The 23,954-nt window shown below is 42.9% G+C and overlaps 1 protein-coding gene across 2 annotated transcripts in view; it reads right to left on the bottom strand.

Annotated features, from left to right (window-relative positions):
• Nucleotides 1–832: 832 nt before the first annotated feature.
• Nucleotides 833–23,954, bottom strand: part of NADK2 (NAD kinase 2, mitochondrial) — a 66,877-nt gene continuing 43,755 nt past the window's right edge. The window contains exons 6-12 of one of the 2 annotated variants that reach the window (XM_082261380.1): nucleotides 22,990–23,126; nucleotides 20,456–20,537; nucleotides 11,064–11,159; nucleotides 9,286–9,341; nucleotides 8,030–8,083; nucleotides 5,855–5,978; nucleotides 833–1,136 (exon numbers count right to left, since the gene is read on the bottom strand). In XM_082261380.1, the coding sequence (XP_082117506.1) occupies nucleotides 998–1,136; nucleotides 5,855–5,978; nucleotides 8,030–8,083; nucleotides 9,286–9,341; nucleotides 11,064–11,159; nucleotides 20,456–20,537; nucleotides 22,990–23,126 (688 nt within the window). In that variant the 3' untranslated portion in view covers nucleotides 833–997. Of the gene's footprint in view, nucleotides 1,137–5,854; nucleotides 5,979–8,029; nucleotides 8,084–9,285; nucleotides 9,342–11,063; nucleotides 11,208–20,455; nucleotides 20,538–22,989; nucleotides 23,127–23,954 lie in introns of both variants that reach the window. The other variant, XM_082261379.1, reaches the window with a different exon arrangement.

Here is a 23,954-nt window from a genome sequence, read left to right on the forward strand (position 1 = left end):
TGGTATTCATGTCACCATACCGCCGGTGTCACTTCTTCCCTACTTTTTCTCTTTTCACTACCACCAATGGGTCTATAACCCATACACTTGATGTATTATATTCATTGCTCTTTCTATTTGGAATTACCATACTATGTGCTATAAAAACATTCAATTAAACCTGTTTTATAAAAACCATATTTACCTATGAATGAATATATCAGCCCATAAAGTCCCAATTTTTCACCTGAGGCAACAAACCCCATTTTCTAATCCCATTGACATGCATTAGGTCAGTTTTTCATCCGCAAAAAAATGGGATGACATACGGAGTGCCCGTGTGAAAGAGCCCTTAATCTCAAGCCTGTAGGCCACCCTAAACCCATGGCAGGGGCAACCCTGAACCACTTCCCCATTTATATGTTCCAGATCACAACGACAGCCAATTTACTAATCACTTCATTTGTGAAGTTAACCACACAAACGCTCCTTTAGTGCATAACAGAAAGTACTCTACTACAAAAAGTTCAAACAGTGTATATATTTTATATATAGGAATCATTTTTATCAAAAGGCTGTAATTAGGAGGCAGCAGAATTCAGTTGGTACATGGCCCCAATGATTGTTTCCACTAGGGAAAAAGTAACTTTAAACAGCTAAAAACAGCTTGATGCAAAAGGCAGACAAGCTATTATGATTTGCATTAGAAGTGGCAATAGTATATCTTTTTACAAATATACAACAGTTCCATTGACCAAGCATTACAGCAGTCATGTGAGCTTGGCATCAGTGTGGGTGGACAGTATATGGTGCAGCTGACTGTATATCTAGATTCACAGCTTGAACAGCTACTATTATCCTGCAGAGCTGAACTATTAGCCGATTCTGGTCAGTAATGCTGAACTGATAGAGTTGCATTTTAGTGTCCTGAGATGAGGGTTATCACCAGTGAAAGGGATCTGTGGCAGCATTGAGTGTTCTCCTGCAACTGAAGCTCTAGGTGTCCCCTATGTGCTGGTTAGTTGTCCAGCAGTACTGTGCACAGTGCATCATCCTTGTCCATCGTTATTGATACAATAGCACCATCATTGAACTCAAAAGATGTTCCTCCATCGACCACCATACAAGCATCCCAGCATCGTGATCGCACACACACCCTATGGGATATAAAAAGGTAGATGTTAGGGTCCAAAACACACACTTTTACAAGTTTTCTAACAATATAATGAATCGTATTTGCTACCCTTCAGTTATTTAAATATACCGTTGAAAGCATTTCATCTGTTAAATGCAAAAAAAACAAATAGCCAGAAATGATTTATGATTATTTCAAACACATATTCAAAAAGAGGGGCATCATGATTTCTGGGTATGGTACCAGGTAAAATCCTGTTGTTCCTTTTCCCTCTTCTTGTGTAAATCTTAGGTTTTAGGATATAGGTACCTTTACTATATCCATGAACATTGAGCACCTGGCTTTGCAACACATTTACTGATAAAAACACTTCCTGATAATGGTTATAGGTGCTTGTTCTCTCATCCAGCCTGTCAAGCCATCAAATGTCTGGCGTCATAACGATTTACATGTGCAGCACTATGGCAACTGCAGATTAGAGGCTAAGTTTGCAGCTGTCTTGACTGTAAAACAATAGGAAAGTTTAGTTCGGCTTTAAGCTGGCTGACTTGCTTGCCAGCGTGCTGCTTCCCTATCTCTAAGCACAAATTTTAATTTTTTTAAAGTCAGAGGCTACAATTGCTAACTGCTCCTGAAAAAGCAAATTCCTTGGCTGTCAATAAAAACTTCAGTATTGGTAAGGAACAAGAAAGCAGGTCATGAGTTCAGACCTGACCAATTTCTTTTGTTGCATACTAACTGTAGGTTAGTCAGAGAAAAAGCCTGGCTGCCAGACATTAGCATTTTCATAAGGTGGTTAGCAATGGTAGCCTAAAAAATGCATCACTACACAGGTTCTCTAAAACTTGTAGCCATAATGTCATCCGGACAATGGTAAAGTGCCAACAGGACTAATGGTATAATTCTCTCCTGGGAGTCATCTCAGACCCTGTTCACCACAGTTTTAAAATTACAGACTAAATTTTCAAGTGGACAGGTACAAGAGGAGTAACAATAAAATTTGGAAATTCTGTATCAGTCTGGTGTACCTTACTAATAATGCTACATGGTGTAGTGAAAGGTAAGGCTATTATCTGAAACAGAAGCCACCTCCTTGGATCCATAAAATATGACCAATGCAGATCAGGCAGTGTAACTCTTCTAGTCCGTACAGTGGTGTCTAAAAGGCATTTGATTGACTCCAAGAGCAACACTTACTCAAAAAGTATTTCTAGCCTCAATAGGTTGGATTTTGGAGGCCATCGAAACTAATTTTTAATTTTAAACATTTTAAAAACAAGAAAATATTTAAAAAGCATATGCATTAGTGAACATTAGGCACAACAAAGATTGCGAGGTCAATGACAGAGTGACATTCCCCAACTTGTTGCTGTCCAATTCCATAAGAAGGTAACAGCATGGATGTTCCACAGTGAGAATATCCGGCGCGTTTCAAAAATATGCAACAAATTCTTCAGGGATTTTTTTACCACTTCTGTAATATATAATAGTTGCATGCTATAAAAAAAAAAAAAAAAAATTGGATTTTTGACTTACTGTAAAACAAATTTCTCTGATGTTTATTGACACAGCTTTAGACCTTTATAATTGTTGGGTTATTCTGACCCTACAGGAGTGGGACACTAGGCAGAAAAAAAAAAAAAAAAAGTCTGGCTACGCTCATGGGCAGTTCCAGGAGCTATACACCCTCTCTCGGCTATAGGCACTCATGCAGTGTCAGTAGAATTAAAACTCCACAGAGGGGTGGGTGCTGTGTCCGTCAATGATCATCAGAGAAATGGATTTTACGATAAGTAAAAAATCCTATTTTCTCTTTCGTTCATTGACGGACACAGCTTCAGATCTTCACAACCGTTGGGACATCCCAAAGCAGTGTTAAACATGAGGGGTGGGAACAGCAAAAAATTTCCTAAGGCTAAACTGTAGCCAACCAGGCAACAGGAGCTCAACCAAAACTGGAGTCCACCTGAAATAAACAATACACCCTCAAAGAGGATCATGTCCTCTCAACAACAGCCCGCAAAACCTTGCGGCCAAAAGCAGCATCCGCACATGCCAACACATTTACTTTATAAAATTTTGTGAAAGTGTGCACCGATGACCCAAGTGGCAGCCTTGCAAACCTGCATCACTGATGCCCGATGACGGAAAGCCCAGGAGGCACAAAGTGCCAGAGTAGAGTCTGCCTTAACAGGGAAAAGGAGGAACCTGACACTGGATGGAATAGGCCTGAAGCACCGCCTGTCTGATCCATCTGGAAATGGTCACAGAGGAAGCGAACAACCCTTTACGAGGCCCATCCCTGAACACAGAGTGACTTCCTGAAGGGGTGTACCAGGCAGCTATGGAGTCTAATTGCCCGGACCACATTCAAGGCATGAGAGGCAATTTCCTTCGGATGTTTAGACCTGGTACACAGGGAAGGCAACACAATGTCTTCATTCAAATGAAAATCAGAGAAAACCCTTTGGAAGGAGCGACAGACGGGGGCGAAGAGCCACCTTATCTCTGTGAATCACCAAGTAAGGTGAATGACAGGATAATGCCGCCAGTTCCGACACCCTGCGTGCAGAGGTGATAACCACCAAAAAGGCCACCATCTGAGAAAGCGTAAGCAGGGGAATCTCCTGAAGATTCTCAAAGGGAGGTTTCTGGAGGGCCGAAAGCACCAAATCGAAGTCCCCAGGTGGCAACGGAGCCCAAACTGAAGGAACCAAATGTCAGACACCCTGAAGAAAGGTACGCTCCAGGGAGTGTATGGCCAAAGGTCGTTGGAAGAAGACCACCAAGGCTGACATCTGGCCCTTGATGGTACTCAAGGCCAATTTCTGTTCAACCCCCCCCCCCCCCCCCCCCGCGTTGAAGGAAGGTAAAGATCTGAGCCACCAAGAAGGAGCAAGGATGAACCACAAGAGACTCACACCATGCAATGTACATCTTCCACATACAATGGTAGTTCCTCCTAGAAGTAGATTTCCTAGCTTTAAACAGCGTAGGAATCATCGACTCAGATAAACCTCTATCCTTCAGCACCTAGCGTTCCAACAGCCAAGCCGTCACAGCCAGTGACTGCAAAGCAGGATGGAAGATCGCTCCTTTGGACAGCAGATCCTCCCTGAGAGGAAGCTTCCATGAACGTCGGCGACCAGCCGCACTATATCGACATACCAAGCCCAGTGAGGCCAGTCTGGAGGGTGCTTGTTGCTAGCCTGTCGCCCAAAGACCACCTCCACCCAGGACACAAAGAACTCCAGGACCGATGCGAGTGCATCGATGGATGGTTGGGACCCAGAGGGCCCTGCGGTCTCAGAGAGGGGATCAGGTGGGGAGATGTGCTCCAAAGACTCCATGAGTCACTAGCAGGGCACCACAAAAAGTGTAACACTGCAAGGGACAACCCCCACCACACTGGTACCACCCAGTCGCCAAGCACAAGCACCAAGCGATCCTCAGCAGAGAGGGAGAGAACCCCGCCAGACTCCCCACCCAGCAGAAACAGGCACCTGCAGCCACCAGTATAATCTGCAGCCCACGTGTGGTGGCCAGGAAGTAAAAGGATCCAGGAGTCAGCACGAGGAGATGAGGGGCTCCCACCGCCGAAATAGCTGCCCACAGGGCTACACTGTCGCTATCTTCAATTGCAAACTACCACAACATGGCCGCCGGACTACACAAACCTGGCTGCCATGTATAGAAACATAGGCTACACAAAATGGCAGCACCATGAGGCTTACAGGGACCCAGGCCTCAAGGAAAGACCCAGGCAGGACGGGGGGGAGCACTGGCAGGAGCCCCCACAAGGTACATCCCCCCCCCCCCCCGCAGAGTCAATCCTTCGGTCGGTGGCGGCTCACCCACCCTGCAACCACCCAAACAGCCCCAACATATATATGTTGGGGGGTAGGATGAAGGACAGATGACGAGGGTGGTGCCTGATGGGAAGAAGAGGAACCCGGGGGTCCGTCCATCACAAGGAGGGGCTCACGCCCACCCCAAATCCCTCCAGGGGGAGAGGGGGGGCCAGCTACTCACCATACCAGGAACCAGGTGGGCACCGCTCCAGACAGAAGCCCTCTCTATCGAAATGGGGGGGGGGGGGCTGTTGGCCAGGAGGAATACTGCGACTCAGGCTGAGACACGGTTGTATGCGACTTTGCGAGGTGTTTAACTCGCAGGCCAGCTCCCGTCCAGTGGGGCTATGTCACGGCCGACCTGGCGCGGAGCTGACCAGACTGGGGTGACCACTGGATCTAGAGTATACAGCCTGTCACCCAGTCCGGCAGTTGATTGTAGAACTCACAGGAAAATCCAGGAGAAAAAATTGCCAGGACCAAAGATCCCAGCAAGGAACAAGGTCCTTACTCCTGCCTATAGCAGCAGAGAAATGGGAGTATACCCCCTTGGACTGCCCATGGGCGTAGCCAAACTTTGATTGGTGTCCTACTACTGTTGGGGGTAGTATAACCCCAGTCAATGAAAAAAAGAGAAATCTATCTGCCAACATTAAAATCAACAGAAGTTGAAAAAAAGCTTACAAAATGTATACTGTATTTTAACTATAGTGTTGCAAATGCATATCCCTTTTTATAAATGTTCTTGTTTTAAAATAAAAATATTTGTTTTTATATAAATTTGTTTGGATTGTCTCCAAAATCCCACCTAATGAGGATAAAAAATACTTTTTGATGATTAATTAGGGATGATAGAAATCACACCCATGGCCACCTGAGCCACACTTACTTAGAGGTAAATCCACGCTGCTGGCTACTAGAGAAAACTCTGTTGGCAATCGGCTCCCGAACACTGAAAAACATCTTCTGCTCCTCTGGGTTGAATATCAATGAGTCGTTATATTCATTGGTTACTAAAAAAAAAAAAAAAAAAAAAAAAAAAGTCAAAACCAACATATTGCTAGACCGCAAATTGTCCCACCCTTCTTTGTTTTTAGGCCCCGTGCACACGGTTGCAATTAGACATAAAAACATGCTAATTTTCTTACGATGGGGGAACAAGTAAAGCCATTTTTTTTTTTTTTCTTATGCTAACCATATTTTATGCCCAAATACATTCATGTGAAGGAAGCGCCTTGTGGGCGATACCATTTTAATGGATTCGCTTTGAAAAGGTCTTTCTCTTAAGTGGAAATGCTTTTTGCTCTCCCAGTTTATTATGCTGGCAGAGCAGAGTAATGGCAACACCTGAGACCATGTGTCCTCACAGACCAGATCAGTGAAAGCCGTAGTAAAGTTTGCTTTTTAACTTTTATCTACAGGTAATCCTATAATAAGGCTTATTTGTAGGTACAGTGAATATCTCCTAAACGTGCACCGTTTAGATGGTCACATTTGTAGCAGCCGGTGACATCACTGGCCTATAGACAATGCGCCCCGAATTAGGGCGTCATTTCAGAGCGATGTGCCGTGATTGTTAAGTCATTGCGGCCTGGCCATTCAAACAGCTGAAGTGTGCCAACCCGGAAGGAAGACCGGGAAAAGATGAAGAACTGTCAGCGGTCTTGCTGCTAGAGGGATCCACCTTACAGGCAAGTATCAATGCACTGCATACTAGCACATGCTGACAGTAACCTGCAGGGGGACCAGTTTGGGGTTATTTTTGAGACTTTACTACCATTTTACCACTCCCTGACTGGTGCATCCCCAGATCATTTTTTTAACTCTTTATTTAACAAAATTTCAGTATACAAACAGGACAAAATAACAACAAGCTTTAGAGTCCATTCACACTGTCGCGACTTGTCAGGTGACTTATGTGCCCTCAAGTCGCCCCAAGTCGCTTGTCATAACAAATGCAATGTAAATGAATGAGAGCCTTCTTAATATGCACTACTGAAGTCGCTCCGACTTCAGAAAAGGTTCCTGTACTACTTTGAGGTGACTTGTATCCGACTTGTGCCAATAGACTTCAATGGGAGTCACCTCCAAGTCTGATCCTTATCTTTTGTCAAGCGACTGTGATCCAACTTTCCAGGAAGAAGAAGGAAAATTAGCCAGGCATTCCCCACATTGCAGCCATGCCTACAGTTCCTATATACCATTATCTCTGCCTGGTCTGTGTGAGTGGGACTGGTGGACACAGATTTGTGGCACAGATAGGTGGCACTGGTGGGCAGTGGCACAGATACGTGGCACTGGTGGGCAGTGGCACAGATACGTGGCACTGGTGGGCAGTGGCACAGATACGTGGCACTGGTGGGCAGTGGCACAGATACGTGGCACTGGTGGGCAGTGGCACAGATACGTGGCACTGGTGGGCAGTGGCACTGGTGGACACATACGTGGCACTGGTGGACACTGATACGTGGCACTGGTGGACAATGAGGAAATGAGTAAAAAAAAAAAAAAACAGAAAAAGGGGAATTAGGTCACAACACATCATATTCTGATTGGCCAAATACAAAGTCGTCTATCATACAAGTCACTTTAAATAATTCACAGGTCGCGGTAAAAAGTCGCTCCGACATGGGGCGACTTATGGTTGCGGCAGTGTGAATGCGGTCTTAAAGAGCTTCAGGTACAAAAAATAAACCTCAGGAGTGCAGCTGAACACAGTAAATCCAATTCAGTACGAATATATCTAAATCTCAAACTACATAGCCTTCTGAAAACCGGTGTATTCATTTTAGGTTGATGTGTCGCTATTATCAAATGGGTAGGTGCCATGCAACTAAGGATGTGAACTCTATATATGCTTATAGGGGGATTCAAAGACATAGTGGTACGTGCTACATTTGTAAATTTTAAGCAGCCTGCATCTTTGTGGCTACATTTATAAAAAAGAGAAAGCAGAAAAGAAAAGAAAAGGAAAAAACATATCTGTCACCTATAAAGCAAGTTTTTTTTATTTATTGCTTTGAATGCAGGGCAGACCATCTATGTGAAATCTGTACACACTCACCTCTGTCTATGAAATCACTGTCCAACGTCAGATTCAAATTCTTGTGGCTTTTAACTGATGAACAATAAAATACCTGATAAGCTATACAAAAATGGAAGGAGTGATACAAACATGACAGGAAGCCGAAAGTAGAAATCCAGCTACATTGGATCTGTACATTTCCCCACTGTGTACATTGGTGTCCTCTGGGTGGACCTGATCTTATTGTAAATTAGCACAGACTTTAGCACTGGTTCCATATTAATATAATAGAGGCCGTTATGGTAATCAATCATATGATTGATATTTACTAGTTGAATTTTGCTAAATGGGATTTTATTTTCATTACGATTACACAGTCTTATCAGCTATAACTATTATAGCAGATAATATAGATTACTTGATATAAATTTACTCCCCCTAAGACCTCTAGCTCCCTCATTACCTTCTCCCATGCTCACCTCACCTTCTCCAGAGCCTCTCCCATCCTTCGACGCTCCCTACCCCAATCTGTCCAACTTAATGAGGAAGTAAACTCTTCCTTTTTTTTTTTACCCCATGCAAAGTAAATGCATAATGTGCTAGTATGCATCGCATACTAGCACATTATGTGACACCTGCAACCAAGCCCGTGATGCCGGTCGCATCCATCTTTGCCAGTCTTCCTTCCAGGTCTGCGGACTCCAGCTGTATTACTGGACGGAGCCCCGTGACGTCAATCCCGCGCATGCGCCTGGAAGCCGCCGGTCACAGCACAGGCGGCCGTTTCTTCAGAGCGCATGCGCCGATGACGTCATCGGCTGCATGCAATGTAAACATCTCCTAAACAGTGCAAGTTTAGGAGATATTTACAGCACCTATAGGCAAAAGTAATCAAAGTGCGTTTACAACCACTAAGTGATCCATGATTCCATCAACTCATCCACTTACCGCTATTACCTTTTTGTATCACTTGCAACCCCCCCCCCTTTAAGTGTAAACGCTCACGAGCAGGGCCCTCCTAACCTTCTTGTATTGATACGTATTGTACCTGTACTGTCTCCAATTAGATTGTAAAGTGCTGACCAAACGCTTAGTACTATGTAAATCCTATATAATACAATATTAGTATAAAAGACAAATTGTCTATATTGTAGGATAATTATCTCATTATACCAGTATTTTAAAAGGGAATAAACCTAATTATATTGTAAGAAATTATCCAGTGTACTAAAAACATACAAACTGGCTTGGCTATATTGTAACAAAATTGTCCTATATATGTTAAATCCATTTACCGATCTGAAGTATTTCTTGCACAGTCTGTGGCACCATCCTGTTGATATTGTAAGACCTGAAACATAAAGAAGCTGTAATCAGACGACAAACAGCAGTCAGTAAGTTCTGAGAGCCAAGGATGCATGTTGAGTGATTCCGATTCGAATGTTGCTTAATTACAAAGGGTGTAGGATCATTTCATTGTCCAGATATAATCAGCATTAAATTCCAGTCTTTAGCTGTACAAATGGGAAACATACCAAGGAGTACTATTAAGTTTGGTGGATAAAATAGAGGTCAGGTAGCAGGAATCTTCAGGATATTCCTAAAGGTAAACAGACACTGGGTTTCAACTCTAACAGGTCAAGTAGTTATTATGCATCTGTATTATGTTACAGAAGAACTTTAAGAGCGGTGTCAAAAAAAAAAGAGAAGGGCAAAGGGCTCATTAGCGGTATTGCTTGTGGCTTCCCTACAGCTGATCTTTCTCCATAAAGCCTTGTTCACACAGGGCATGCTACACTGTACACTGAGGGCTGAGTTTACCAGCACAGCTGTTCTATGCATTCCTGTGCAGTCGCTCCATTGATGTCAACTGGGATGCAGCAGCTGTTGCTTCCAGTGTGACACCTGTGCGGATGCATGACCCCAACACAAACAGTGCAAATTTACGGACATGCACCCACGCGGATGTCAAATCATCAATGGACTATGGAATTCCCCATTCAGCTAAACATGGCCTTGCACAGGCATATGTGCAAGGCCACGGGCATACGCTGTAGCGGGCCCCATGTGAGCAAGGCCTAACTTACCATGTGTCTTGTTCTGTATTTCTGTGTAGAGGCTGCCATCTTGGTAGAGGCAGGGTTTTACTTACTCATGCCAGAACATCCAGCAAGATCAGTGAGCAGTACAGTGGTGGCATCACCAAATCTCCTGAGAATAGCAGTGCCTTGGATCGCACACTGAAGATATACATCTATGAGGCTGTAGGCGTACCCTTACATACCAGGAAAAAACTGCTTTTTGATCAGGAAGAATTTAAGATACAAAAGTTTGATAGGGCACTGCGTAGCACAATTAACACTTCTAAATGTTTTTAGTCATTCAGGAACAATTTTTGTTTTTTTTCGCAGGTAATTTTGTATTTCCCCTAGGTGAAAATTAAGGGGAAAAACCTAATATTCAAAAGCTAATGCAGCCACCCAATCTAAGGTCAAGCAAGCTGCAATATTTTACATTTCTGGTATTAAATACACAGACTTTAGGATGTGGAAGGGTTAGTGCTTGTCTGGTTTTTAATATTGAAAGGTTCCATCGTCATGCTTGTACTGCTGGAGAAATTATCCCTTCCTTCCTAGAGGATAGAGAGAGAATTTCCCTTAATGGAAAAAAAAGCCACTTTAAAAATAAGGCAATGGTCCAAGCTATTCCTCATGACTGCAATTTTATTTTATGTGTCCCCACTTTAATCATTTCGGTAGACAAAACAGAAACATATCAAGCCACAAGTCTTCGGTAAAATGGTCATCTTCTCTAGTTAAAGAAAAAAAAAAAACCTGATCGGGGTTAACACCCTCCCCTACTCTAGCCAAAAAAATTGTAAAAGGTTTTTTTGTCTATAGTCCTGCTTTCATCTTTTGCAACGTGCAGGCAGTGTCAGTCCACTTTCATACTCTCTCCTACTTCCAGCTCTGCAGTCCATGTAATACAGTATATGCTTTCGTCTTACATTGTCCTACAATCACATTCATGTCTGGGTGAAGTGCCCATTACTTTCTTATTCAAATAGAATTACCAGGCTTTGGATCCGGTCCCTGTGCACACATTCAGTCCAGAGCTCTTTTGCTTCTCCCAGGGGCCGTCATCCACAGAGATCTCATAGTAGGAGGCCCTATGAAGCGAGAAGGTAAAACGTGGTTTGCTGAATTTATAGTTCCCCCTGAATGGGACAGAACATAAAAGTGTGTATCAGGTGTGCAAACCTAACAGCAGTGTATACGGATATCAGACTACACCGACAATTGCAGCCAATGCAGCCCAAGCCATAAGAGTGTGTGTATATATATATATATATATATATATATATATATATATATATATATATATATATATACATACACACACACACACACACATACATACAGTGCAGCCTTCTAACAAGAGATTACATAGCATACTTTTTAAAGTTTATTACATGTTGACTGCACTGCCAGTAGTTGGTTCTGGCTTTTTTCATCTTGATATGCCTGCATTCCAGGGAAAAACGTGGCTCATTTCAGTCTGAACTATGTCACTTTCACATTTAGATCCCCAGTTTCTTAAAGAAGTACTCTATTCATCTGCCTAAGATTAAACCTGTCTCTAGCCCAGTGTTTCTCAACTCCGGTCCTCAGGGCACACTAACAGGCCAGGTTTGCAAGAAGACTGAAATACATCACAGGTGATATAATTTGCTGCTCAGTGATTGCAGTATTCTAGTCTGCATCTCCCCAAGGTAATAACGAAAATCTGGCCTGTTAGTGTGCCCCGAGGACTGGAGTTGAGAAACACTGCTCTAGGCGAACAAACCTAAACCAGCAGCCCACCATAAAAGAAAGCCCATACTTGCCTATCAAGCAGAACTTTTCAAGAGGTCTGGGTGAAGCTGCTATCAAAGGTTTGAATGGCTCTGTGGTTCCTCCTGACAATCACTACACCGCCATGTCTTGTGGTGACCTGGGGAGTTGGGAGGAGAAACCACTGCAAATAAAAGTGGCCATGATATCAAACCCACCTGGAGAGGTCTGATGGCAGCAACACCTAGAACTCTTCAAAAGAGCAAAGAATTAAACCTACCGTCAGTAAGACAAGTATTTGTTACCTTATACAGAGGCCCTTTAACAGAAGCTTCCAGATAAAAGGGAAATACATTAGAACTGCCAAAAGAAAAAAATTAATCACTTTTTGCAGCCCATCTATCTCTGTATTGTTATATATATTTGCATAGCATAAAAAAGTGATTACATTTTTCACTTTACAGGTGTCAACTTCAGATAGCTGGCACCATGGGCATGCAATGCCTCCTACATGCCACCCTTACCTCTACAATATCCTTTATATAAAATGTTCTTACAGCACTTCACTTTCCACATTTTGTGATGTTACATCTTATTCCAAAAACGATTAATTCATTATTTTTCTCAAAACTTTACAAAACAATACCCCATAAAGACAACGTGAAAGAAGTTGGCTTAAAATCTTTGCAAATGTTTTAAAAATACCGAAAAAAAAAAAATCCCATGCACAGCCTTTACCGCGGTGCTCAGGTGCATCCAGTTTCTTAATTTTTAATATTGTTACGATAAAGCTACTTTTTCTGTTCTTCATATTCAACCTCCTTTCTGGTGACTCACTCTGTACCACAGATCTCACCCTCCCCTTTTTTTAATCATTTTTTGGTTGGCGACTGCCCAATTTCTGGCTGTGATAGGAGACAGTAACAAAGGTCATCAGACCTTCCCTGTTAATTCAGGGTGTTCTATAAGCAGGGTTTGTACACATTTTCACCAATAAAATTCAATGACTTTTCCATGACTTCACGTAAATATTCATGACCTAATGTTTCATGAAATGTCTATGTATACATGTTAAATAAGAAGAAAATATATGTCACACCCAGCATATTTTTACTAAAATAAATGACAATCTTTGTAGTGTACAGTACCTCTGCAGTTAGGGTTTCGTTTCTGGATACAGCGTGACTCAAATGGTCCCTTGTTTTACAGTGGATGAGATGGAAGCACCGCTGCCGCAGCTGGGAGCCGGTGTCACTTCAGGCGTACGGGTGAAAAAGCCAGCGATCGGTTTGGAAGCTGTCAAGCACGAAGTTGTCAAGCACGCCCCCTTCCACGTCATCACGTTCATGCGGCCGGCCCGCCCTCCATTGACGCTTCCGCTGCCTGTGATTGGTTTTGTTATCTCCCGGCTGTTATTGCTGCTGCTGGCCAGTCACATCCAGGCCCTCCCCGCTGCCAGTGATTGGTTCACAATCATCTCCTCGGCTGCTGCTGGCCAGTGACAGCTCACGGGCATACCGCGGACCCGGAAGGCAAATAGTATATGGCACTGGCAATAATGTATTAAACATTACGGAATAAAATAATAAATTAAACTTTAAGCATCCGCTCCCCAGTATATATTTCCATGACTTTTCCAAAACCTTAGTGGAATCCTAAGTTTCCATGACCTTTCCAGGCCTGGAAAGTGTCATCTCCAAATTCCAAAACTTTTCCAGGTTTTCAAGGACCGTACGAACCCTGTATAAGTGGTGATCGGGGGTATTCTCTTCCTTTTTTCTGAATGTACAGAGACATCCTTGATGAAAACTGGCTCCAAAGCGCTCTGGACCTCAGACTGGGGTGAAGGTTCATCTTCCAACACGACAATAACCCTAAGCACACAGCCAAAATAAGGAGTGGCTACGGGACAACTCTGAATGTCCTTGAGTGGCCCAGCCAGAGCCCAGACTTGAACCCGATTGAACATCTCTGGAGAGATATGAAAATGGCTGTGCACTGACGCTCCCCATCCAACCTGATGAAGCTTGAGAGGTCCTGCAAAGAAGAATGGGAGAAACTGCCCAAAAATAGGTGTGCCAAGCTTGTACCATCACACTTAAAGACTTGAGGCCGTAAATGGTGCCAAAGGTGCTTCAACAAAGTATTGAGCAAAGGCTGTGAATACTTATGTACATTGAAATCTTTGCACATTTAGTAAAAATAAAAATATGAAAAAATCAAACAAACTTCTTTCAGGTTGTCATAGGGTATTGTTTGTAGAATTGTGAAGAAAATAAAGAATTTAATCTATTTTGGAATAAGGCTGTAACGAAATGTAGAAAAGTCAAGCGCTTGTGAATACTTTCTGAATGCACTGTATCATTTCTATAGTAAAAGACATCCACACAAAAACGGCAATCTCCTAGCCCCTTGTGTCTGGAACCAGCTTCATATCAGGCCTGCTCCTTTGATCGCTGTTAAACACTGAATACCCTGGCAACATCCACATTGAGCGTTCTCTTATTTTATTATAGGTATTTATATAGCGCCGATAATTTACACAGCACTCTAATTATATATACACACTTTTTTTTTTTTTTAATTACACATACATATCTCACAAAAGTGAGTACACCCCTCACATTTTTGTAAATATTTTATTATATCTTTTCATGCGACAACACTGAAGAAATGACACTTTGCTACAATGTAAAGTAGTGAGTGTACAGCTTGTATAACAGTGTAAATTTGCTGTCCCCTCAAAATTACTCGACACACTCAAATTGGGCCCAATTAGCCATTTTCCCTTCCCGGTGTCATGTGACTCGTTAGTGTTACAAGGTCTCAGGTGTGAATGAGAATGAGGAGCAGGTGTGGTACATTTTTGTGTTATCGCTGTCACTCGCTCATACTGGTCACTGGAAGTTCAACATGGCACCTCATGGCAAAGAACTCTCTAAGGATCTGAAAAAAAGAATTGTTGCTCTACATAAAACAGGACAGGTTCGACTCAGAACAGGCCTCGCCATGGTCGACCAAAATAGTTGAGTACACGTGCTCAGCGTCATATCCAGAGGATGTCTTCGGGAAATAGATGTATTAGTGCTGCCAGCATTGCTGCAGAGGTTGAAGGGGGTGGGGGGGTCAGCCTGTCAGTGCTCAGAACATACACCGCACACTGCATCAAATTGGCCTGCATGGCTGCCATCCCAGAAGGAAGCCTCTTCTAAAGATGATGCACAAGAAAGCCGGCAAACAGTTTGCTGAAGACAAGCAGACTAAGGACATGGAATACTGGAACCATGTCCTGTGGTCTGATGAGATCAAGATAAAACTTATTTGGTTTAGATGGTGTCAAGCGTATGTGGCGGCAATGAGGTGAGGAGTACAAAGACAAGTGTGTCTTGCCTACAGTCAAGCATGGTGGTGGGAGTGTCATGTTCTGGGGCTGCATGAGTGCTGCTGGCACTGGGGTGCTACAGTTCATTGAGGGAACCATGATTGCCAACATGTACTGTGACATACTGAAGCAAAACATGACCCCCTTCCTTCAGAGACTGGGCTCCAGGGCAGTATTCCAACATAACGACCCCAAACACATCTCCAAGACAACCACAGCCTTGCTAAAGAAGCTGAGGGTAAAGGTGATGGACTGGTCAAGCATGTCTCCAAACCTAAACCCTATTGAGCATCTGTGGGGCATCCTCAAACAGAAGGTGGAGGAGCGCAAGGTCTCTAACATCCACCAGCTCCGTGATGTTGTCATGGAGGGGTGGAAGTGGACTCCAGTGGCAACCTGTGAAGCTCTGGAGAACTCCATGCCCAAGAGGATTAAGGCAGTGCTGGAAAATAATGGTGGCCACAAAAAATATTAACACTTTGGGCCCAATTTGAACATTTTCACTTAGGGGTGTACTCACTTTTGTTGCCAGTGGTTTAGACATTAATGGCTGTGTGTTGAGGTATTTTGAGGGGGACATCAAATTTACACTGTTATACAAGCTGTACACTCACTACTTTACATTGTAGCAAAAGGTAATTTCTTCAATGTTGTCACATAAAAAGAGATATAGATTATTTTTTATATATATATATATATATATATATATATATATATATATATATATATATATATATATATATATATATATATATATATATATATATATATATATACATACACACACACACACACACACACATATATATATATATATACACATACACACACACACACATACATATATATATATTCAAATCAGTCCCTGCCCTCAAAGAGCTTACAATCTAAGGTTCTTATGAGTCCACCTAGGCTTTTTCCAACCCTTCCTATTCACCTCTGGAACAGTTGATATAAACCTAATCCCATCTTTCACTGGTATGTGGTCACCTAGAAACTATGTAATTTTCTATAAATTACTGAATTACTGTAACTAAACTGAAAGAATATTTTCTTGCAATCAAAAGAATGCAAATGATCATTTGGTATGTCATATCATGGAGCTCAGTCCGGACTCTAGGCTGTATTGAGCCATGCCCTCTATGTATACAGGAATGCTGAGATATCAAGACACTGGGGTCAGGTTCTAATGAGTAGCAGCAATAGACAAACATTGTCTTACAAGACCTAATATATACTGCTCAAACCGATTAAAGGAATACTTTTAAATAAAAGTATAGCATCAAGTCAAGTAAACTCCTGGGATATTGATCTGGTCAGTTAAGTAGCAGAGGGGGTTGTTAATCAGTATTAGCTGCTTTGATGTTCATGAAATTAACAGGTGCACTAGATGGGCGACAATGAGACAACCTTCCAAAACAGGAATAGTTTTAAAAGGTGGAGGGCACTGACATTTTTTTTCTCTACTCAGCTTTTTACTAGTTTTGCATTTGGCCAGGGCCAGGGTCACTACTGGTAGCTTGAGGTGATACCTGGACTCTAGAGGTTGCACAGGCTGTCCCAACTCCTCCAGTATGGCACATCAATTCGTGCCATTGCTGGAAGGTTTGCTGTGTCTTCCACCAGTCTCAAGAGCCTGGAGGAGATTCAAGGAGACGGGCAGTTACTCTAGGAGAGCTGGACAGGGCCGTAGAAGGTCCTTAATCCATCACCAGGACCGGTATCTGCTCCTTTGTGCAAGGAGGAACAGGATGAGCACTGCCAAAGCCCTACAAAATTCCCTCCAGAAGGCCACTGGCGTAAATGTCTTTGACCAAACAATCAGAAAACAGACTTCATGAGGGTGGCCTAAGGGCCCCGACGTCCTCTAGTGGGCCCTGTACTCACTGCCCCTCACCGTGGAGCTCGATTGGCATTTGCTATTGAACACCAGAATTGGCAGGTCCACCACTGGCACACACTGGCACATGTGACAGACGTGAAAGGGTCTGGAGAAGCTGTGGAGAACGTTATGCTGCCTGTAACATCGTTCAGCATGACCGGTTTGGTAGTGGGTCAGTGATGGTCTGGGGAGGCATATCCATGGAGGGACGCACAGACCTCTATAGGTTAGACAATTGCACCCTGACTGCCATTAAAGTGGTAGTATACCGCTTTTTGACACTTAACTACTTAACTACAGGTAAGCCTATAATAAGGCTTACCTGTAGGTACAATTAATATCTCCTAAACCGGCACGGTTTAGGAGAGATTTGCACTGCATGCAGCCGCTCACGCGGCGGACCTTCAGCTTTGCTTGTCGGGAGCTTGCCGGAAAATGACTCCCGCGCGCATGCGCGGGAGTGACGTCATCGCGGCTCCGGCCAATCACAGCGCCGGAGCCACCGAACCCGGAAGAGACGCCGAGGGATCATGTCAGCTCCTACAGCGGTGTCCGGGGGTCTTTGTCTTGCAGGGTTTTTTTTTTTTTAGGTTTACAACCGCTTTTAGTATAGGGATGAAATCCTTGGATCCATTGTCAGACCCTACACTGGTGCAGTGGTTCCTCCTGATGCACGACAATGCCTGGCCTCATGTGGTGAGAGTATGAAGCCACTTTCTAGAGGATGAAGGAATTGATATCATTGAATGGCCCCCCAACGCTCGCCTGACCTAAATCCAAAAGAACACCTCTGGGACATTATGTTTCAGTCCATCCGACGCCACCAAGTTGCACCTCAGGCTGTCCAGGAGCTCAGTGATGCCCTGGTCCAGATCTGGGAGGAAATACCCCAGGACAGCATCCATCATCACATAAGGAGCATGCCCCAAATTTATCAGGCATGCATACAAGCATGTGGGGGCAATAAAAAAGTAACATTTTGAGTTGCTGAAATTAAATTTCAGCAAAAATGGACTAGCCTGCTGCATCATTTTTTCACTTTGATTTTCAGAGTGTCTTTGAGTTCAGCCCTCTGCAGGCTGATAAATTTAATTTCCATCAAATGATGTGGCATCCTTTAGTTCCTAACACATTACCCAGTCCATATCAGTATAGATATCCAGCATAAGGATTTTTCCCCATTGAGATCTGATGTGTTTTCAAAGTGTTCCTTTAATTTTTTTTGAGGTGTGTGTGAGTGATGGCGTGGAAAGCATGTTGTGCCTCTATAATATATTCTATGTATACAGTAAAACATTGGTTTGAGAGCATTTTGTAAGACAAGCTAATTTTTTAAAAACATTTTTGGACTTGATAAACAAGCGATGTCTTGATATACAAGTAGCGTCACGTCACATCACAATGGAGTATAAAAGAGAAGAGAGACGCCTCTAAGTGTAGCAATATGATTTCATTTAATGAAGGTACAACATTTAGCAACTTACATGGTTGATTATTAAAACAGGCACATCCAAGTATGCAGGCATCCGGGGTAAAGCTGTCCACATAGACCGTCCGCCTCACCGCCATCAACGTCACCCCTTCAGTACTGCACTCCACGAGCACTTCAAGCCTCGCTTTCAGATCGCTCTACTGCAGGATAGTCTTCCCAGTCATGCAGACTAACAGCGGTGAGAGCCGGCGGTGGGGGAGACAGTCTGTGTGGACAGCTTTACCCTGGATGCCTGCATTCCTAAAAGTGTCTCATTTAATCAACCATGTGAGTTGCTTAATGTTGAACCTTCATTAAATGTAACCATATTGCTCCACTTAGAGGCGCCTCTCTCCTCTTTTATACTCTGTAGCTCCTGCTGGATATTGCTTCCAATCCCCTTGTGCAGTCTGACATTTGTGGATGGACATTTTATGGTTAAACAACCTATCACATTGCTATAATCTTTTTATATGGACTATAAACTGAAGGACTTCTGAATAAATGGTTGTGGAACGATCATCTAAGTTTCAATTATTTCTTATGGGGAAATTTGTTTTGATATCAGAGTGCTTTGGATTTCAAGCATGTTTCCGAATTATGCTCGCAATCCAAGGTTTTACTGTATAACCATAAGATTATAGGAGGTTGGTAAAAATTCCTAGCATAAGCAAAGCGTGTAGTCAGAAAGGAGACCACATCCACAAGTTTTAAACAGGAATCATCAGGCACAGAAATTTTTTTTAGCACAATTCTAATGCCTCGTACACACGTTCAGATAATCGGACGACTTTATCGTTTGCATTTTGTTGCATGATACTAATATCGAATTCAACAATGCATATAAAAACATATGATTTTTTTCGTACGATTCCGGAAAAGCTTCCTGGTTGCTTAGCTACATATCGGACAATGGCAGCCAGGCTTTTTCTGTGCTATTTTAGTGTTTCTGATCATGCGCGGACTTTGTTGATCGATTTTTAGCGGACGCATAGTGTACTGATTAAATGATTGTCGTTCGCTAGGATATCGTACGACAGAAGTTTTTGTTTGTCCCTTCGGATTTTGTTGGACCAACTGTCATGATTGGCTGTCAAAGGCTGTGTACCAACGATGAGATTACAGTGCGATCAAGTCGAAAGCGATTATTTTTGTACGATTATCTGAACGTGTGTACGAGGCATAACTTAGTTTTGCGATAAAACTTACTAACAAAATCCTGCTGGACACAAGCTGCTCCTTTACAATAAAGCCCTGTGTTAGGGCTAAATGTGACCTGTAACAATAAGCCCGTCTTTGGCCAGCTTTAGACAGAAACATGCCAAAAGGAAGGAGCCTGTGTTGGTAGAAGTGGTGTAGCATTTTTTTTAAATTTTCTATACTTTTACATGATGACCAAACTGTCCAGCAAAAGTGGCAGTGACAGGAGTTGGGACAAACTATAGCACTGCCGAGGACGTTTACAATGGTCACCTTTTATTCACATGGTTTGAGAGCCGGTCCACACTAGCGCGACTTGTCAGGCGACTTGTCAGCCTAACAAGTCGCGCTCCCTCGCGGTCCATTGACCACTACAGGACCCGTTCTAATAGGAGCGACACAAGTCGCTCCGACTTAGAAAAAGGATCCTGTACTACTTTGGGGCGACCTCGGAGCGACTTGCATAGACTTCCATTATGTGAAGTCCCTGCAAGTCGCGCCGAAGTCGTGGTGCATGGGAATGCACAAGTCGCCCCCGAAGTAGTACAGAGTCGTGTCGCCCCAGTGTGAACCGACTCTAAATCTTACAAAAAAAAAAAACACAATATTTTCTGTTCTTCTTTGCCAATATATAAAACAATGTTATATAATATAAGGGTGGTTTATAACTAGGCATCAGAAGTAACATTAAAATTACCTGGAGGACAGAGACTCTCCAATAAATACCTCGTTCAGTGCTCTTACAGGTAACAAATGAGGTCCAGAAATGGCTGCGGATGCTGCGTGACATGAATAAGAATTTGTACTAGAAACAAGAGTAAAAACCATCTTCATGTGCAATGTCAATTTTATCATACTGTACATTAAAAAAATTTTTGGCACAAATCTCCATACGTGTTGAAGTTAAGGTGGTATTAAAAAGAGAAGTTCACTTTTTAAGCAAAAAATAAAAGCAAATTTTTTTGCAGGTAAAACAATTTGCATTTATTTTTTGTAGGAGGAGCCAGTAAAGCATTGCCCCAGCGATCAGCAGACCACTGACGCCATGCAGATCTCCTGCACACTGTCAGTGTATCTGTGTGCCCATAGATCCAATCTGACAGCAAGACTCAATGAACCACCACAGTGCTCCACAGCTCCATGGTAGCTCATTGAGAAAACAGCCGCTAAGGATGTTGGGTACTTGTAGTTCATTCAGACACACAGAGCTCTGTGCATGAATGACGCTTCCACGTGGGCAGAGCCCTGCACAACCACACAGCTTTCAAACAGTGACAGCGAATACGAAGAACTTCTCCCGGCAGCGGGCGGCGGCTGCAGCATTGGGAACATGTTACATTTTCCACCATAAAATCACGTGAAACGTAACATGTTCCCAAAACGTGAACTTATCCTTTAAACCCAAAATTATCATGCAGTTTACCAATGCTTAGATGTGATGGCTGCATTAGTTTTCTTCCCCAAGGCCCCCCCCCCCCCCCCCTCGGTTTACACTAGATGCAGTGCGAATTCACAGCAAATTCTGCACACATCAAAATCACAACCTGTTCATGCGAACGGATTGGGGAGTGTATGTTAACAACACCCCGAAATCGCAGTGCGATTTGCAGAATCCGACTGCATGGGTGTGAACAAAAAAAGGTCCTGCACAAGTTTGGTACAATTTAAGCCACACAAATCCATGGTTCAAATCGCACCCCAGAGACACTGCATGTAATTCACACTATTCCTGTGCCACCTACATTTGGTGTGCCGCAGCTCAGTGTGAACCCGGCCTTAGGCTTTTATTTTCAGCTGGTGATCCTGCAAGTATATCTTTTCGTTTTTAACAAAACAAGCTGTCCTGCAGATGGAGCAGAGGGGTGCTTAGAATGATCAGCTCTTATTGGGTTTCATACAGCTTTAAGAGCTGCATTACATAGGATAGCAGTCCATGTGTGTGATTCAGTACAGTGTGATTTTTAGCCTATTCGTTTGAATGGACTGAAATCGCACCAGTGAATGCACTACTTTAAAAAAAAGCACTGCACTACCATGCGATCCGGTGCAGGCAAAAGTACTGCGTTTATGATCTGTATTTGGGGAGTCAGTAGGATTATATTGACACCAGCAGCAGATCGCACACCCAATATGTCCTGGGTAACACGCATGAAATGCAGGTTTCCTGCACCGCATTCTGGTGTGAATAAACCCTTAAGATGACACTTGCATCTGTAAAAGCATTACCAGCTTATTACGCTTAGACATTCCTTTAAACAAACAAAAAAACTTTTCACACTGGACATATTTTCAAGAGTTTAAAGATATGCAAAAATCAAAACAATCTTTCAAAGATAACATGATATATTTAATGTGTCTATTACATACAATATTAAATGCTGCAACACCACAAAACTCTGGGCAGACTTCTAAAAATACATTTGTGAATTATTTCTTTACATTATAAAAGGATTTTTAATCCTGTTCAGCTGGTCCTGTGATTCCCACATCTGGCATGCTGTATAGCCAGGAATGCAATACCATTCACCATTATGACTCTCTTTCACCTGCCTGCAGATTGGACACTGAAACAGCAGTGCTGATTCACCATCCAATGAGCAGAAAGGTAACTGCGGTAATTGTAAAATAGTGGTTTACTTGACTGGCTATGCTGTCTGGCAAGTCTGCTGGATCACAAAGTCTGGCTATACAGAATGAAAATCCTTAAAACTGTTCACATCTGATTGGTTGTTAGGAATATATATTTTATTTTTTTACTATTTTGTTTAAAGTTGAACTTCAGGCAAACGCACTTTTAAAGTTAACTTAGTAACAAAGAAAATATATCCACTTTGTGTTCACCAAGTAATATCACTGTGCTACACATACTCTGTGCAAAAAGCACAGCTGTGGGAGGGACCCAATATCCCCACCCACTTCAGGCTGCCTGCATAAAATTACAGGAGGGGGTGGAGACAAGACCAATCACCCTGCAAAAGGAAAGAGCAGCAGTGAGCGGTCTTTATTCCAGGAAGCTCCGGCACAGGGGCAAAGTTTCACACTGCACAGATCTGGAAGAAATACACAAAGCACCCCAACATTCAAGGAAAAATGCACACGACGCATGTATTTAGACAATATTTGCTTTACATGGAGTTCAGCTTTAATATATAAAATTGTGATGATATTAAATATCATATAACCCAATTATAAAATTAAGCATTGCTATAAACAGTTAGATCTTCACCTTACTTTGCTCTTGATGACCTCCAGTATTGTGGGCCTTGCTATGCTGTTCCAGGCTTAGCTGCTGTTCATGTAAGTCTACAGGTGTGAAGTTTATCCCAGTGCCTTCAAGGTACAGTCTAATTCTCTGTCGCCACAGCCACCTAGTGGGGAAACCGTAATTTTTGTGGTGACCTTGACCAGAGTAAATTGAATTCAACAGGCAAGTCATTCACTATCAATTCCACTATGAAATGCTGCAAAGGTAAAAGGACTTTTATACACATCATGGCTGTGGCATGGCAACACACTGTGTATTTTACATTGCATAGCTAGTAAGCAAATCTAAAGCAATATTGAACATGCTAAAATGTTCACCAGGAAGAAAGAAAAAAAAAAAAAAAAAAAAAAAAAAAAAAGCACAGCACTGTACTACTTTCTCTGTGCACAGCAAGTGTACACAGCCATTTAGAGCCCATTCACACTAGCACGACTTGTGAGGCGAATTGTGTAGCCCCAGGTCACTTGACATAACAAAAGCAATGTTAATCAATCAGTGCCGTCTTAATTGGCACTACTGAAGTCGCTTCGACTTCAGAAAAGGGTCCTGTACTACTTTGAGGTGACTTGTATCCGACTGTCCCATATATTTCAATGGTAGTCGCCTCCTTATCTTAATTGACACGACTTGTTATCAGACTTTCCAGGAAGAAGAAAGAGATTAGCCAGGCATTCCCCACAGACAAAGTTGCCTGTCTCTTCAAAGTAGTGCCAAAGTCTCTTCCCAAGTCTCTTCCCAAGTCTCTTCCCAAGTCTCTTCCCAAGTCTCTTCCCAAGTCTCTTCCCAAGTCTCTTCCCAAGTCTCTTCCCAAGTCTCTTCCCAAGTCTCTTCCCAAGTCTCTTCCCAAGTCTCTTCCCAAGTCTCTTCCCAAGTCTCTTCCCAAGTCTCTTCCCAAGTCTCTTCCCAAGTCTCTTCCCAAGTCTCTTCCCAA

Source organism: Pelophylax lessonae (genome assembly GCF_965119305.1).
Source record: "Pelophylax lessonae genome assembly, chromosome: 1".
Taxonomy (NCBI): Eukaryota; Metazoa; Chordata; class Amphibia; order Anura; family Ranidae; genus Pelophylax; species Pelophylax lessonae.